The sequence below is a fragment of the Corvus kubaryi genome, unplaced genomic scaffold (genome assembly GCF_017639235.1).
Source record: "Corvus kubaryi isolate FWS band 111438036 unplaced genomic scaffold, C.kubaryi_AGA036_p1.0 split1-131, whole genome shotgun sequence".
In the NCBI taxonomy this organism is placed as follows: Eukaryota; Metazoa; Chordata; class Aves; order Passeriformes; family Corvidae; genus Corvus; species Corvus kubaryi.
Window position 1 is genome coordinate 149070 of NW_024582073.1, and position 16209 is coordinate 165278.

General features: G+C 39.1%; 1 protein-coding gene across 4 annotated transcripts in view; it reads left to right on the forward strand.

The window, feature by feature from the left end:
* Nucleotides 1-14247, forward strand: part of FAM149A (family with sequence similarity 149 member A) — a 26306-nt gene extending 12059 nt beyond the window's left edge. The window contains exons 1-14 of one of the 4 annotated variants that reach the window (XM_042053788.1): nucleotides 22-126; nucleotides 2005-2115; nucleotides 3068-3200; nucleotides 4703-4845; nucleotides 5628-5753; nucleotides 5911-6087; nucleotides 7522-7712; nucleotides 9124-9278; nucleotides 10389-10492; nucleotides 10699-10917; nucleotides 11231-11351; nucleotides 12027-12155; nucleotides 12541-12622; nucleotides 13480-14247. In XM_042053788.1, coding sequence (XP_041909722.1) covers nucleotides 65-126; nucleotides 2005-2115; nucleotides 3068-3200; nucleotides 4703-4845; nucleotides 5628-5753; nucleotides 5911-6087; nucleotides 7522-7712; nucleotides 9124-9278; nucleotides 10389-10492; nucleotides 10699-10917; nucleotides 11231-11351; nucleotides 12027-12155; nucleotides 12541-12622; nucleotides 13480-13553 — 1827 coding nt within the window. In that variant the 5' untranslated portion in view covers nucleotides 22-64 and the 3' untranslated portion in view covers nucleotides 13554-14247. Of the gene's footprint in view, nucleotides 1-21; nucleotides 166-2004; nucleotides 2116-3067; nucleotides 3201-4702; nucleotides 4846-5627; nucleotides 5754-5910; nucleotides 6088-7521; nucleotides 7713-9123; nucleotides 9279-10388; nucleotides 10493-10698; nucleotides 10918-11230; nucleotides 11352-12026; nucleotides 12156-12540; nucleotides 12623-13479 lie in introns of those variants that run through there. The other 3 variants (XM_042053789.1, XM_042053792.1, XM_042053790.1) reach the window with 3 other exon arrangements.
* The last annotated feature ends 1962 nt before the right edge of the window (nucleotides 14248-16209 follow it).

The following is a 16209-nucleotide window of genomic DNA, read 5'->3' on the forward strand; positions in this document are numbered from 1 at the left end:
CTCGCCGCGCTGCCGCCGCCGCCGGGGCGGTGCGAGGGGCGCCCGCGGCTCCCGCCGCGCCCCCATGCGCAGGGTGCGGGGACCCGGCCCGCCGGGGGGCTGCGGCCGGGGGCTGCTCGTCCTGGGGTGAGTGTGGCGGCGGGGCCCGGGGCTGCTCGTCCTGGGGTGAGTGTGGCGGTGGGCGGGGCGGGGAGAATGTGGTGGCGGGGCGGGGGCTGCTGGTCCCGGGGAGAGTGTGGCGGCGGGGCCGGGCGCTGTGGCGGGGCCGGGGGCTGCGGCCCGCAGCGGGGCGGTGTCCGTGGCCCGCCTGCCGGCCTCATTTAATGCCCGTCACTGCGGAGCTTTCGGTAAGCAGCCGGGAGCTGCTCCAGTTCCTGGCGTTCGCTTACCAGGGCAGGGGAAGTGATGCTATAGATACGATGGGAGGGGTTTTTATTTTCGTTTTATTTTATTGCAATAATTTCCTGGCACACCTAATGGCATGTGATCCAAGGAGTCAGGAGATATAGTACAACATGCAGTGGAAAAACGTGGCAGAAACACTATATTGCTCCATCTCACATCAAGACAAGAAGACACAGCCTCAAGTTGCACCTGGGGAGCTTTAGCTTGGATATTAGTAAGCAGAAAAGTAACAGTAAATGGTTTCCTCCTCCAGTGGTGTTTCATGGGAATCTGACCTGGGCGGTTTGAGCAGGAAAAGTCATGAGCAGTGAAGTGTGAAACCTTGGTGGTGGTATTAAGCTGTGGAAAAATACTGAGAACAAGGGTCAGCTATGAAAAAAGTTGAAAGATCTTATAAGGCTGCCTGAACAGTAACATGACAAATAAAGACAGAGAGGGATGTACAGGAACAGAAGAAAACATGTAGAAGATGGATTGTGAGCTCACTGTTACTTCGTGGGAGATAGATCTTGGTATTACCACAAAATGAGACTCAAGTCATGGGACTGGACTGCATGAATATTCATAGAGCCTCCTGGTGCTTACTGGCCAAAAGCAGATGCTCAGGGAATAGATAGGATATGTAGTGCAAACACATGGAAATGCTTTCCACTGCTGTTGTACCAGCCTCCAAGAAATTGAAATTTAAGGTCTTCCCTGATAAGAAGTTCAAACTTACGGTAGGTTTTTGGTGTCTTCATAACCAAGACATAGGAGTTGGATGTGTGATTGGTCCATTTGAGTGGGGAGTTAGATTTTGACATATGTGTAATGGCAAGATAAATATCACAAAGGATAGAAAGAAGACAGAGCAATCCTAACTGTTGCAGGGCCGCTCTACAGTTCTTGTCTAAAGAAATGAAGAAAATTCCTGAACTGTGAGCTGTCTTGTAGTTACTCATTCATGAATGTACTTCGATGGAATCATGCTACTGTGAGAGTTTTATGGCATGAAAATAGGTGAAGCAATCTATTGTTGTAGAAGTGTTTCCAAGGAACGCTCACACATCTGTGTATGTTCTGAAGAGGTGGGTTTAGCGTATTAATGACCCAGCTCCACATATCAAATGTAATATGTAATTATAAGCAGTTGTATAATTATAAACAGTTTCCATCTAAAAAAAACCCAACAAAAAGCCCACCCCAAACAAAGTAAAAACCATTCCTTCATTAAACTGCTGTATGGGCAATTACTGGTTTGTGCCTTTGCTGTTGCAGTAGTGAGGTGCTGCTTCAGTTGTGTGTGTGCTTCTCGCAAAGTTTGAACTGCAAAATCTAAGGAGGATGCCAGTGGAGTAAAAAAAGTCTCAAAGTAAAAGTACTTTGTTTTTTTTGGAACATACCTTTGTAAGTAAGGTAAATAAAAGCTATTTTAAAACAAGGTAGTTTGTTTCAAGCAAATGTTTGTCTTGATGGATAGGATTGAAAAATTGAAAAATTCAACAGAGTAGCTGTCTTCCTCCTCTCCTCCTCTCCCCTGCCCACCCCAGCCCCTCTTCCAGTGGAGATGTGAATTAACTTTATTTAAAATTATAGAATATTGTGTTTCTGTATTTATAGGAAAGGACTGTCCAGAGGTTCCCCAAATCGGTGTCTCTCTGGAAAAAGTGGAGTGTCTCTTCCATCAGTTTTTGCAAGAAATGTGCAAGAAGCCATTGACAATTATACTTGGTATGCATGTACTTCTGAAATAATAATTAACTCACTTTTGACTTAGATATTTTCAGATTGGAATTAATTTTCACTAATCATTCTTTTAGTCATTCTTATGGATAATAACTATTGTACAATATAATGCAGGATACAAATTGACCTAACCTGCTGTTTAAAGGGTTTGAACTTTACTCCCGGTTTGTGGTATGGATTTGAGTATTTTTAGACTGTAGTAGAGGACACTCATTAGCTCTGGAAGGGAAATCAAACTTCTTGATTAAATTGAAATCATGCTCGCTAATGTTGCAGGTTAGTTAACTTTCAAGAAGTTTCAATCCAGATGACACTGGTTAGGATTTGCCTGGCCTGCACACCCAATTGCCATTGCTTTCCTGGCATCCCGGGGTGGGTTGTAGCTGGAAGGGACCATCTAGAACTTTGGGGGCTTGAATTGCTGGAGATCAAATTTTAAAGTGCACATAAAAAACACTGCATAGAGACATATAACTCAGTGCTATTTGAAACATTTGTAGAGATCTTGTGCTTAGTTTTGCAAAAGTTTTCTTGTGATAGCTTTTAATGTTAAAGAGTTAAAGAAAGCTTATGTTATCTTTAATGTGTTTTTCATGTGATCACTTGCTGCTGTGGAGAAACCAAAATAATTGTTAGAGCTGGAAATATAGATACATGTGTATATATATATTCAAATACATACATACACTTTAGGGTATGCCCATACAGTTACAATGGTGTATATACATACAAAAGCTTAGTAGTGTAAAAGGAATCGCCTTTATGTAAATGGTACTAATAGGAGCATGTATTCACTCTGCTTGAAAATATATGCTTGCACCTCTTCCCCTCAACAGGAATACATATTACTGGACATTTATTTGATTGGTTGCTTTATTTAAAAAATGCTTATACAGCAAATAATTGTATTCTTCATTTTAATTTCTCATCTTTTCAGTGAAACACTCTCACCACTTTCATGTAGTGGTTGTACAACACCCACGGAGTTGAATAATTCTTGGTCTGGAATAAACAGCTATACTACTAGTTTGTCTACTGAAAGAAGTTCGGTTTACTCCTGGAGAGATGATGTATGTCATAGAAACTTTTACAGTACTCTTTTTCTAAATATTGTAGAAAAAATTAGTTTTTAGTGATATTGGACAAATAGCACCTCATCCATAATAGCCTTATGATTAAGTGCATTAATTGAATATTTAAAAAAATAGTTTTGGTTGCGAGTTGGTATTGGTGCAGCTAATGTGTAGCAAAGGAAAACAGAATAAAATGATAAATGATGAAGTTTGGGGAAAACAAACCTGTTTCACTGAAGAAGGTAGGCTTAGGTTTCTGAGTCCAAGTGAATGATAAAACATGCCTTTTCAAACACTGCATAGTGCAGGCAATGTCTAAATTGAACTGTTCTCAATGTTTTCAGTTATAAAGCACATTCATGAACATACATATAAATTTCCCAGTCTTGGTAAATATTTAGCTCTTACGTAAACTCAGTTCTTTTTTGTAGATGATGCAGAGAGAGGTCGTACCTGTTATAAAGGCTGACCTCTGAGGCATACCTGGTGCAGGCTGGCAGTGTTGAATAAATCCAAAAGCATTGCAGTTGTTGCCACTTTCATTTTAGAAAGCCTTCTGTGGCTTGTAGCGGTAGTTCTGCCATTCTTTTTGCATAATGTCCTAACTTTTAGGGTACTGACCCCATCTGTCACTGTCAATCCTTCAGGAGAAAGTCTGACTGGATTATACAGTAACCTGTGTGAGAGTTATTTTCTCATTCCTTTTCAGTGTGATCCTTTCTGTAGCTTGAAGTGCTTTAAGGCATTCAGCTGGAAGTGAACAAGCATAATTTGGGCCTTGAGTATTACCAGGTTTTTTGGTGTATGATATTATCTAATGTAAGTGGCAAATGTCATTACGAACAGTGCCCCAGCTGAGGAACCCTCAGCCAAGTGCTTGTCGCCTCATTACTGGATAAAATCAGGCACTTCTCTACTATTTTCATTTGCCTCTGTGTTAACCTAGTCTCTAGTTGCACTGAGTTGTAGGTTCAGTGAAGAAGTATGGAAGAGCCTTTCTCACACTGACAGCTGTTTCCTAAGCACCAGACTGAGTGACACAGGCATAAGGTGCCTCCTCTTTGCCCTCTTAGCTGTGGTACTCAGAAAGGAAGAGCGCTTCTTGAAAGAGCCGGGAGCTTTGGTGTCCTGGGTCCCAGAGATACAGTGTGTGTGCTTCACATTGGCACAGGGAACAAGCTCAGAGTTCAAACACCTTATAACTGTTTCTTTTTTTTTAATGTGGGCTAATCCTAGGCAGCTGTATATGTTAATGTCATAGAAATGTAGTCTTGTAGTTCCTTCTTGCCAAATCAACTTGCTCAGGCCAGCTATATGGGATCTTTTTGGGGCTTTTTTTTTGGCATTGTGGTATATAAATTGTGTCCAAAATATATAGTCTGAACATGCATTCTGATACTCTCAGCCAAGTTGATTCAAGTTGTTCTGTTCTTTAAATATCATGGAATTTTTAGTATACATGCATATTTGCTAACACCTATTAACTTTATAAAACATAGGAATTTGATAAAGCTAACACACAGAGAGTGCATCAGTTATTTTGGGAGATTGATGAAATGCTGTTTGAAGGAAAAGTGACCTCCCAAACAGAGAACCTGCAGGCAGAATGTGCAGATTGGAGTGAGCAATTTCCTCATATAAGGTAAGGAAATTTTTGCTAATACTAGTTTTAATCAGTTACCATTCTAATTTGAATTTTTGGGGTACCCTCGTATGATTTGGGCATCAGCAATACTTGTGCTTTCGGATCTCTATCTCTGGGGCTGAGCTGTGCCATAGGTGTTCAGTAAATCTGGGCAGTGGTGCTTTAGCAACCGATGCCCCTTATTTTGCTTAATAAAATGATTTCAGGCAAAGGTGTTTACAAATTATTTTATAGCATAATTTTGTGTATATTTATTAGAGTTGCTTTCACCTTTTCTCTGTTCCTCTCTACATCATGCATGTTGGAGTTTGCGCATTTTCTGAACTTTAACTGTAGCCTTAACATTCCATGTAAACATTTTTGATTCGCCCTTTTTACTCACACTGATGGATACTCGAGTTGGATAAGTGATGTCACAGCAGGCGATATTTGTCTTCTGCATCCATTTTTAAATGTATCCTACAGAGTTTTTTGATAAGAAAGGAAGTGTGTTTACTTTTGTCTGCCTTTAGAACAATCTAACAAGTTTTACTATTTGCTCTTAAAATTTATAAACTAGAATCTCATTCTTGTGTAAATCAGCTTAACTTTAATGACTTAAATACTAGGTGATGTTAAGGTAGTACATGAGGCTCTGGCCCCTCCATGAGTTGCTTTTCAAAGCAGATGTAAGGCGTGCTTTTGCATTGCCTCCCATTTGTAGGTGTTTGTATTCTGGATATTTGCATATGGCTTAGGTTTTCATCTAAGATACTGCTTGTTCTCTCCTTTTTATTCAGGGTTCTAGGAAAGCAGCTCCTAGTGCCAAAGGATGAAGGCTTTCAGCATTTTCAAAGCAGAAGTGATGCCCATGTTGATACTAAGTGTGTGCCTGGCCTCCTTGAATGCACTGGTAATACAAAAGAGTATGTTAATTTTTTTCAGTTTTCTTTTTGGTCTTCCCCCTTCAGAAACACGTACAAATATTACTTTTGTATTACTGAAATGTGTCAGTATAATTAAATATGCACTTTCTTCTTTCTTTGAATGTTTAATTCTCATTTTCTTGATTTTTTTTTTCAGGCTCTGCATCTCAGGCTCTAAACTGATCCCAACAGCGTCTCCAATACATAAAACATTGGATTCAAGTTCCACTAGGATTTCTGCTTCAGACTCAGCCGTGTATTCCTTCCTGGAAGAAGAAATTTATGATGAGGATGGAAAAATAGAGGAATATCTTGCCTTTGACAACAAGGAACTGTAAATAACAGATATATGTATTTTTTAAGAATGTAATGAAGAATTATCAGTGAACTGAGTCAGGGTTCATAAACTGTGTTTCTCTTCTGTAAGATACAGTTCCTTCTGTCCCTGTGTTCGGTAGCACAGTGGTCAGAACTCTTACTGGGCATGAGTGTTCCAGGAGCTAGGCTTCTGGGTGGATGAAAGATCATAATGTGCTGTTTTCTAAAAGGCTTGTCTATAAGGGGAAAACTTTGGTAGGACTAGTTGGGCACAAAGCACAGCTTTTTGTGCTAAGGCCTTATGCACACTCAGAACAAAGACATGGGTGTTCTGAAAACCTGAGGAACCAGACAGAGACCCTTTCAGTGCTCTTTTGGAAAGAGAAGGCTGGGGTTGCTGTATTTTTGGGAAGCGTTTAAGTGTAAGAATGCTCTCAAGTAGTCCTCTCTCTTTGTTTTACTGAGTAAGCGAACTTAATTTGGGAGGGAGACTTGTGTGAAGGTGTGTTTCTCTCTTTTGTGTCCCTCATATGCTTCTTGTTTCCTAAAATTCTGAAAAATCTTGTTTTCCATAACTAAAACATTAGGTTTTAGTTCAGTCCTGACAGGTTTAGTTTAGTCCTGACAGGAGAACAGCTTCGTCATTTTGTCAGTTGGAACCACTCACTCAGCCACATCTCACTTAGAGTTAAGAATTATGCAGTTTGGTTTGAGGAGGAAGTGAAGAAGTGACAGAGAAGAGAAAGGGAGTAGAAACTGGTAGGAATTTGAAATCATCTTTGTGATCACAAAAAAAAGAAAAAAAAACATTCCTTAGAAAAAGATATGATGGCATTAAAAAAAGAAAAAGGTTAAAACTTTCTTATTGAGAGGGTGTATTAGGAGACCAAGCTAGGAAATGTTGCTAAAACATGCTTCCCTAGATAAACAGAAAAAAAATTAAAAAGCATAACTGTCCTAGCTGTAGTGGAGAGGAAGAATGTATGTGTAAGGCTATGGGCTCTATTATTCTTGTCAAGCTGAAGAAATCCTTTAAAGTTATTTCATCTTCGATCAGTGGTGGAAACTTGCAGATGTGTGCAGGTACACAGGGCGTGCTAAGAAAGAAATTTTCTATGTGAGAATCCTCTTGACAAATACAAGAGTTGTTACCTATGTTATTGTAAAAAGCAGAGGATTTAGTCTCAAATAGAAAACTTTTTCCTAGACCTGCAGATCTTTCTGTTGTAATGCCCTGTTGGGATTTTTAAATTTTTCAGCGGCAAGCAAATGAAAGAGAAAATCATTATATGTATTTGATAAGTTCTCTTCCCTTAGGTGAATTTGAGTTTGAATTTTTTGGTAATCTCCAACTGACTGCCTTTTCTTCCATATGTATGTTTCTGTATTGAAGGAGAGGGGGAGAAGTCAAACCCCATGGGAATTCTTTTGAATTTGTTTCCTTTATTAGTGACGATGAGATTTGGGAACAAAAGAAAATGCGTCTTTCTGAGAAGAGGTGTAAGCGTGGCATTCCCCCTGTTTCTCCCAATGCCTGTATCAAAGATGCTGTGGCTTCTGAAGTATTTGATCATATCTGGAGTAATGTCATTGGAATATTGGAGGAACTGATTAAAAAAATTTGGGAAACTAGTGTCCCAGGTATTTGATATTTTCATTTGAAAATATGGTATTTGTTGAATCTAATTCAGAAAAGTCGTCTTCTCCTATCCCCTTAAATTAAGCAAATTTTCCAAGCTTTAGTTAAGATAACCATTGCTGTAGAATGGTAACATATGTAATGACTTGCCATGAGAATGTGTGCACACACATGCACCTAAAATGAAACTTTCTTTAAGATTTTCAGGGAGTTTTGTATGAGAGGTGTAAAAAGAAGAATACTGACTGGAATAGCTTCATTGCAAGAGAACATGTTTAAAAAAAAATTAATCACTGGCTTGAAGATGCAAATTGATGCTGTTAGCAGGATATCACTGACAATGTGATCTGAATTTGGAACCTAGGAATCAAAAAGTCTCCTAGTCCTCATTGTTTAAGCTTTATTAATAAAAAGAACCCTTGGGTAGTCAGACTGTTGAAGTGAGCTAGACAGTCTTGCTGATGTGCCAGACTTCATGAGTTTACCATAGGATGAAGAAAAGGTGATGGATGTAATTTTATTTTATGTTTTCATATTCTAACAGACTGTAGCGAGGAAAAGAAAAAGCTAGGAAAATTAACTAGAAGTGAAAACCTATTCAGTGGGTATGTGTTATCTTTGGAAGCTGAGGGAAATTTCAGTTCTTTCAATGTATTTTAGAGGGACAGAAGTAACAGAAGAATACCTGAGGGTGGGTTTTGGAAGTTACCTCAAATGTAAGGCACACTCAGGCTCAAATATAAGAATACAACAAAGTGAGAAATGGCAAAATTTCTCTGAATGGTTGCAGCATCAGAACTTAACATTTCAGGTTTTAGTGTAATTTAAAAGTTCTTTTTACACCGCAGGTGGATTGTTTAGCTTTCAGTATTATAGTTTAGGGAGGATTGTTTAGCAGTATTATGATAGGTTTGCTCTTTTATCCTTTTGGAGGTCATAAGCTTATGACAAATAACTAGTATTTCAACTAGGAAGGAAAAGAATTTGGGTTTATAATAGAAATAAGATGGTAGCATATACCCAAAATGAAACAGTATACAGCTGCTGTCAGACAAGGATAGTATCAATAGACTTTTTATTAATACATATTTTTAATTTTCTTTTAATACTTAAAAAAAATGTCTGGGGATTTTTAGACAGCATTTCTAGGGTCTTAGCTGTATTTTTTTTAAAGAGGCACCTCAAAATCTACCTGTATAGGCTAGCTTGTATGTCAGTGTCAGAGAAAACATAGACACAAAAGGAAATGTTTTCAAAAGCCCGTAATTTATTTAGATTTTTAAATATCATGGAAACTTAAAGCTATATGAAAGTCTTTATTTACTGTGTAATATTGTTTGAATCCCAACAAATGATGGCTGGTAAACATATAAAATACTTCTTATTCCCTCTACTTTTTTCGCTCTTGTGCAGAGTGTGACAAACAAATAGAAAAACTGAAAACTGTTACAGCAAAACTGCCGCATTTGCCTGTCATTCATATTACAACAGATGCTGGGAGCATTCCTCTTTCCAGAGGCTCTGAAGTACGAAGTGTATCTTTTGGGGCTCATTCTATTTCATCACAGGTAAAAATAAAACAAACCTTTCTGTCAAATGCTATTCTTCTTTTCTTCAAACCTTGGACAGTCTTAGTTGAGACATGAAAAGGCTCCTTGTCTTTATTTCCTCTTTTTCTTCTTTATACCAATTAGGTGTACTTAAAGTCATCTGATTTAAAATGAGGTTTAATTAAATGTTCTTTATTTTTTTTATTGTCACTTGTTTTTCTTTGGTGGTCCTTAAAGGTACAATTTATCACTCAGGCATTGCTCCCATTGATTTGCAAAGTCTTGTTAAATTCTATTCTGTCCTTAAAAACTAATTTGCTTTTATTGTGGTCCAGTCATTTCTTCATGGTAAAATTAAGAAGACTAACTGGGATGTGGAGTTGCAACTTGAAGTGCTTTAATCCCAACCCTGCGAGTTTCAGACTCTCCCATTCCTTTTCTTTTCCTTTGCCTCTCGTGAAAGGGGATTCTGCAGTACATCCACCAGCACATTGGCACAACGCATTACCTGTCTTTGTGGAAGCTCATGCTTATATTGATAAAATGTCCTATTTTGTCCTGCTTGCTGTCTCCTCCCGCTGTCTCCTGATTCTTGTTTAGCACATTTGATTCCTTTTTCAGCCACTGCTTCTGTTTGTTATTTTTTCTCCTGTCTCTTTCTATTGAGTTCAAGCAACTTCATTCTCTTCCATTGGCTCTTTTTCCATGCTTGCTAAACAGTGAGATAAGGAACACAGAAAAGATAGCACAGCAGTCTTGGTTCTCCCCATTGGCGTGCTTTGTTCTGTAGCGGTCTCAGCAGCCAGAAGAAGTAAAATGCTTCGATAAATCATGCCCCTGTGCTGAGGGAGAATGGGGAGTTTGAAGAATCGAACTCTGGCTTCAGCTGAAACTTATATTGTAAATCGAGTTGCAATTCAGTAACTAAATTACGCAAGTTGTGTTTATAAAACCTGTTTAAAATAAGCAAAAGAAAAAAGGATAGTTATCCCATCTACTCCTGAGAATTGTACTGAACCATCTTAAAAGGAACTTTTGTAAACAAGTAAAACACCTCTTAACTATGTGCTTTTTGAGGTTTTCCTTCTAAAAAAGTAAAGCTTAACACACAGTTGTTTCTTTTAATAGGGTCACCATTTCTCCAGCAACTTCTGTAATGGTTTGGATGGTGTGATGACAATTCAAGCAAAACCACTCCAACAGAGGCATGCTGCCACAGCAGAAAAAATACCGTGGGTGCTGATATTGACATTTTAAAAATGTGACATAATTCACATTATATAAAAAATGTTTTGCAATTAGAAAAAGGCAATAAAAAGGCAGTGATCTTGTTTGTATGGATCACTGATATGACAGTCATTTGCAGAGGTTGAAATGATGCACTGTTAAAGCCTTGCTTTTCTTGATCCTAATTCCTTATTTCTTTCTCTTTTCCTAGGAATGAGCAAGAAGACAAACAGCATAGCATTACCTCCAGTGCTCCAAATTCAGCACATGCTAGGCTGGGAAGAATTTCTGATAACAGTGTTCTTTCATCATCTCCGGCACTGCTGGCATCTTCTAGGAAACTACCAAGGTTACCTTCTCTCACCTCTGACCAGCCCTGCTCAGAAGTTCCTAATATGTACAATGATGAAATCCGTAAGGGGATGAAATTGTGAGTTTTTCATTTTATTATTTTCTTTTCTCAAATTTTACTGAAATTTCACCACTGAAGGATTTTGCAAAATACTTGAGAACTAACCCATGATTTATTACTAATTGTAGAATTCAGAGGGAAGAAGAAAGCAAGCAGAGCCCTGATATTTTGAGGAAAAGCATTTGTTTTTTTTTTATTGCTGTATTAGGTGCTGTTACTTTCTGTAGCTGAGCTTTATACAGAAATGTGCTACTTAATAATTTCATGTTACTTCAATGAAGAAGTCTGTAATGTGAATTCTTCTAAAAGAGGAACCCTTAAAATTCTGTAGGGTTGGTGGCTGGGATCGTTTATCTTCTGCTCGTGTGCCTGCAACCCGGAACAAGTTACCACCCATAAACTCTGAGGCTGTTGAACAGTATGTTTCAGTACCTCGAATGCAACCCAGCTCTGTAAGTTGTGTTCATGTTTTTTACTGGTGAAGAACTTCAAGCTATTTAGAAATAAATTACTCTATGTCACTGCTTGATGTGAGTAATTTTACAGCTTGTGTTGGCTTGTATTTAATACATAGATTTAACGTGCTAATGTGTGTTACATTGGGGTACAATTACAATGCAAGAGAAGGCAGTGTAAAACCTCACGTCACAGACAGATCACAGTGGAAAGACTTCTCTGACAACAGAAAAATCTGATTAGAAAAAAAAAAGATAAAAAGAACCAACCAACAAGATAGTAACCTTGCACTTCTGTGCATCTGGATTTAAATAACTCTTTTCAGTGTTTTATTCACTAATGTTAGATTATAAGAATTAGAAAATTATGCTAACTGAAGTAGAAAAGGATACCAGCTGAAAAAAACAGATCTTATATTGGCCTATTTTTGAAGGTTGGGGAATTAATGAATCACCAGAATGAAAGTAAATTGGCATGTTGATATGTGAATGTGCCAACATAGAAACAGTCTAACAGCTGTTTAAGAAACAGGCAAACCCTTAAATTGGTGCTTTTGGTTATTGAAAATGTGTTTTTCTTTCCTTCTTGTGAACTTTTGTATGTCAACAGAAAAAAATATTTTAATTTATTCAATTGCTGCATTCTCTTAATGTTCTTTTTAATTCTCTCAGCGTCAAGAACGATATGCTCATAGCAGAGTGTCAAGTGCAGTGGCTGGCAGGACAGAGCAACATCCACTTAGAGAAAGAACTGTTACTGTTGATCAATTTTCAAGGCCCAACACAACTCATACATTCAGGGTATGTTACAGTATATGTAGAGACATGGAAAAGGGAAGAGGTTTTCATTCATGCCTGCTGTTGGTCTACAGAAGGTCTCATTTCTGGGTGTCTCCTGATTTCTGATATACAGGGATTCCTGCTCCGTCTAGAGAGGAGGTTCTTAAAAGTCTTGGGGAGGGTGTGGGACTATTGTATGAGGAAGATTTTTTTTTCAGGTCTAATGCATCAAAGTTTTCCTTTGAGGATGTCTGTGTGCTAGAAGTGTGCACTTTTCGTGCTGGTTGGAGCTTTGTACTTTGGTAGGATTCAGTCTGCTGGACTAGATAATAAAAACCATAACCAAACCATTTCAGTAGATAAGTGTATCACACACTAGCTAAGAGTATATGTTTCTTTTTTACAGAGAGACACACCTCAGAAGAAGTCACTGACTCCCACGAATTTCGCTAACCACAGAAGGACGGGTCAAGGATTTTTGATAACAGGTAGGTAAAGTACAAATCACTTGGAAGGTAAAAGGCCAACAGAACCTATTAACCCATCATACCATCAAAAAGTGCAGTGCTTAGGGAGAGCTATCTCAGCATAAAAGAAGAACAGATTTTTCTTGGCAGGATCTTTTGAGTTTGGTTCTGAAGTTTCTTCTCACTTGTTCTGAGGTTGTCCTAACTCTTATGGGTAGGAATCCTGTGAAGCTTCTTTTTCTTGTTATGACATGGGAGGAAAAGAATTCCGTATCATCTCATCTCATCTCATCTCATCTCATCTCATCTCATCTCATCTCATTTCATCATCTTTTTTTTTTCCCCCAGTGTTTTGACATATTTACAACTACAGCAAGGGTATGTGGTGTACAGGCTAGATATTTCTGCAGTTGCTAGAGTGGTAACACAATTGCATGCTTGTGAGCTGCTCATAACAAATTTTATTTTAGCTCTGAAATTAATCAACTTTTTGTGTGAAGAAAAAGTAGATTTGAGTATGTGCATTTTTCACAAAAATATAAAGCTCTCATAAAAAAAAAGCCCCAGCATTAATTTGCAGCTCTGTCTTGAATTTGCAACACCAAAAAAGAGAGCAACCCTATGTGGCTCATTTTGTTCCATTTTTACAATAAAGCTGACTGGCTAGTTCCTGATGTATATGAATCCTTATATGTAACCTTTACTTGTTTGGAAGTTCCTTGAGTTTAAATAATTATGTAATTGACATATAACAGGTGATGTAAGAATAAGGGCAGGTTAGCAAATATTGATCTGAGCACATTGGTGGAAGTAACTCATACATAATCCTGGAGTGTCTTTCGGAAACTACAACAATTAACAACGTTTCTATTTTCCAGGTTCACAGAATTTCTCCAGATCCTTTCAGAGAAATCCTCCAACTTCAAGGAAGAAATTTCAGATTGCTTCTTAACCTGTTTTAGGAAGAAATAGAAACCCTCTGCACTGAATGAAAGACTGAAGCACTAAATTGGCCACTTAGTATCTTGTGTAACAAAGAAGGTGTGCATTATGCCGGTGTCTGCTGAGCCTTGCAATCCTCAGGATGCCTGCATTACCTTCTTTTAAAATTATTTGACCAGAGGTTAGATTAAAATTTGGAGCAAAATGAAATAAATGGTTGAGGTGTCGGCTCTGTTGGCAGTATCAAGAGACTGCGGCTGCACTTTCTTCTCAGGCATTCCTCCTTTTTCTGCCTTTCCCAGGGAATTATTTTTCTACCTATCAAATAAGATATGTTTAGAACATAAAGTGCTGTTCCCACTTTTTTTGTTTCCTTAAAGATGTTCTAGTCTATGTAAATATCAGTCATATATAAAATTTATACTTTTAAACAGGAGTTTGCAATACTTCCCCTTTAACTGCTGTTTTAACAATTCTTCATTTTTCAGTCTGTCTGCTTATAATTATAATAATATTTGATCTCTTAATACTGTCTGCACCTACTTTTTCTTCTTCCTTTAATTCTTTTGAAATATCATTCATTGCCATTACTTATGCTGTTTTAATCATTAGTAGCTGTAGGAACTGCTGGGATAAACTTTGTTTACAGCATGTAATGTTTTCTCTGCCAAGCTAAACATGTTTATAGATGCTGAGCAATTGAACCAGTGTGCTGACAAGTCTTTTAAGACCATTCCCACTTTTTGAGATTTCTTGTACAAATGAAGAGAAGAGCAGAACAGTAGGCATCTGCTTCTGCAGCTTAAAAGGAAAGATTTGCTAATTACTAGAGCAGCAATGGATCACTCTCAGGTGGCAAGAGAGAGGGAAGAGGAATGTTTGCTGTCTACCAGAAGTATTTCAACACTTCTCTCTTTTGGTCAGTTTCTGGGCACCTGACAGAATCACTGGTCATCTTACATCCTGATAATCATTATAGACTCCTTCCAGTTTGGAAGGGACCTCAAGGATCATCTGGTCCCTGTTGGCAAAAGCACAGTCTGGACGAGATGGCCTATCATCCTGTCCAGCTGAATCTTAAGTGTCCAATGTTGGGGAAGCCACCACTTCCCACATAATGGAGAGATTATTCCAATGGCTAAATATTCTCACTGTGAAAAGTTTTCCTCTTGTGTCCAATTGGAATCTTTCCAGGCATAACTTGCACACATCACTCCTCACTTTTCCATAAGATTCCTTATGAAAAGGGAATCTCCCATCTTCTTAGCAGCCACCCTTCAAATACAGGAACATGGTGATACGGTGTGCCTAAGCTTCTTTTCTCCAAGCTGGCAAATCCAATTTTCTCAGCCTTTCCTCACATGACAGGCTACCCAGTTCTTTGGTCATCTTTGTTGCCCTTTACTGCACCTTCTCCACCCTGTCCACATCTTTCTTGTATAGCTGGGACCAAAACTGAACACAGCATTCCAGATGTGGCCTGACCAGAACTGAGTAGAGTGGGATAGTGCCTTAACTCTCCTGGTGTTGATGCAGCCAAGTCTCATTTTGGCTTTCTTTGCTGCAGCAACAAACTGTTCACTCACACTGAGCTGCTTGTCCACCAGGACCCCCAGGTCCCTTTCCATAGAGCTGTTCCCTAGCCTAGATCCCCAGCCTGTGCTGCTCTCCTGGATTATGTTTTTCCATGTGCAAGACCTTACACTTGTCCTTATTGAACTTCATAAGGTTCTTGTCAGCCTAATTTTTCAGCCTGTCCAGGTGCTCCTGCAGGGTGTCTCTCCCTTCCAAAGTGTCCTCTGCCCCACTCAGTTTGGTGTCACTGACAAACTCCATCCAGGTACACTTGATCCCATAATCCAAACCACTGATGAAGATACTAAACAGCATTGGGCCCAGTATCATTCCCTGGGGGACTCCACTTGTGACAGCTGCCAGTGTGAAAGGGAGCAATTTACCACCACCCTGCAGGTGTGGCCGGTCAGCCGATTCCCCACCCACCTGATGGATCACACATCCACACCATCACATGCACATTTCTGTAGGAGGAGGCTGTGGGAAACCATATCAAAAGCCTTGGAGATACCCAAGTAGACAATGTTCACTGCTTGCCCCACATCAACCAAGCAGGTTCCTTTGTCATGAGAGGCAGTCAGGTTTGTCAAGCACAATTTGTCCTTGGTCAGTCTGTCCTGGCTTTTCCTAAACATGGGCTTCATTTGACTTGTAACAGCCCCCAGGAAAATTAGTTCCATAGGTTTCCCAGGGACTGAAGTAAGACTGATGGGCCTATAATTTTGTGGATCCCCTCTTAAGTCCTTCAAGTAGATAGGAGTGACATTAGCCTTCTTTCGGTCTTCTTGGATGTCCCCCGAATTCCACAACTCGAAGATTATGGAGAGTGGCCTTGCAGTTATATCAGCCAGCTGTCTTTGGTTGGATACTGCCAGAGCCCATCAATCTGTAGAGATCAAGCTCCTGTAATAGTTCACATACCAACTCTTCCTTCACAGATGATAGGTCTGTGTTTGCATCAGCCAGAATTTTTGTTCCCAAGGCCTGGTGCTGGTGAAGGGACACAGGTGAAGAACGTGTTGGGTATGATGCCATGAAGATTTTTGCCTTTTCTTTTTTTACCCCTGTTATACTCCTGTTATACCTTGTTA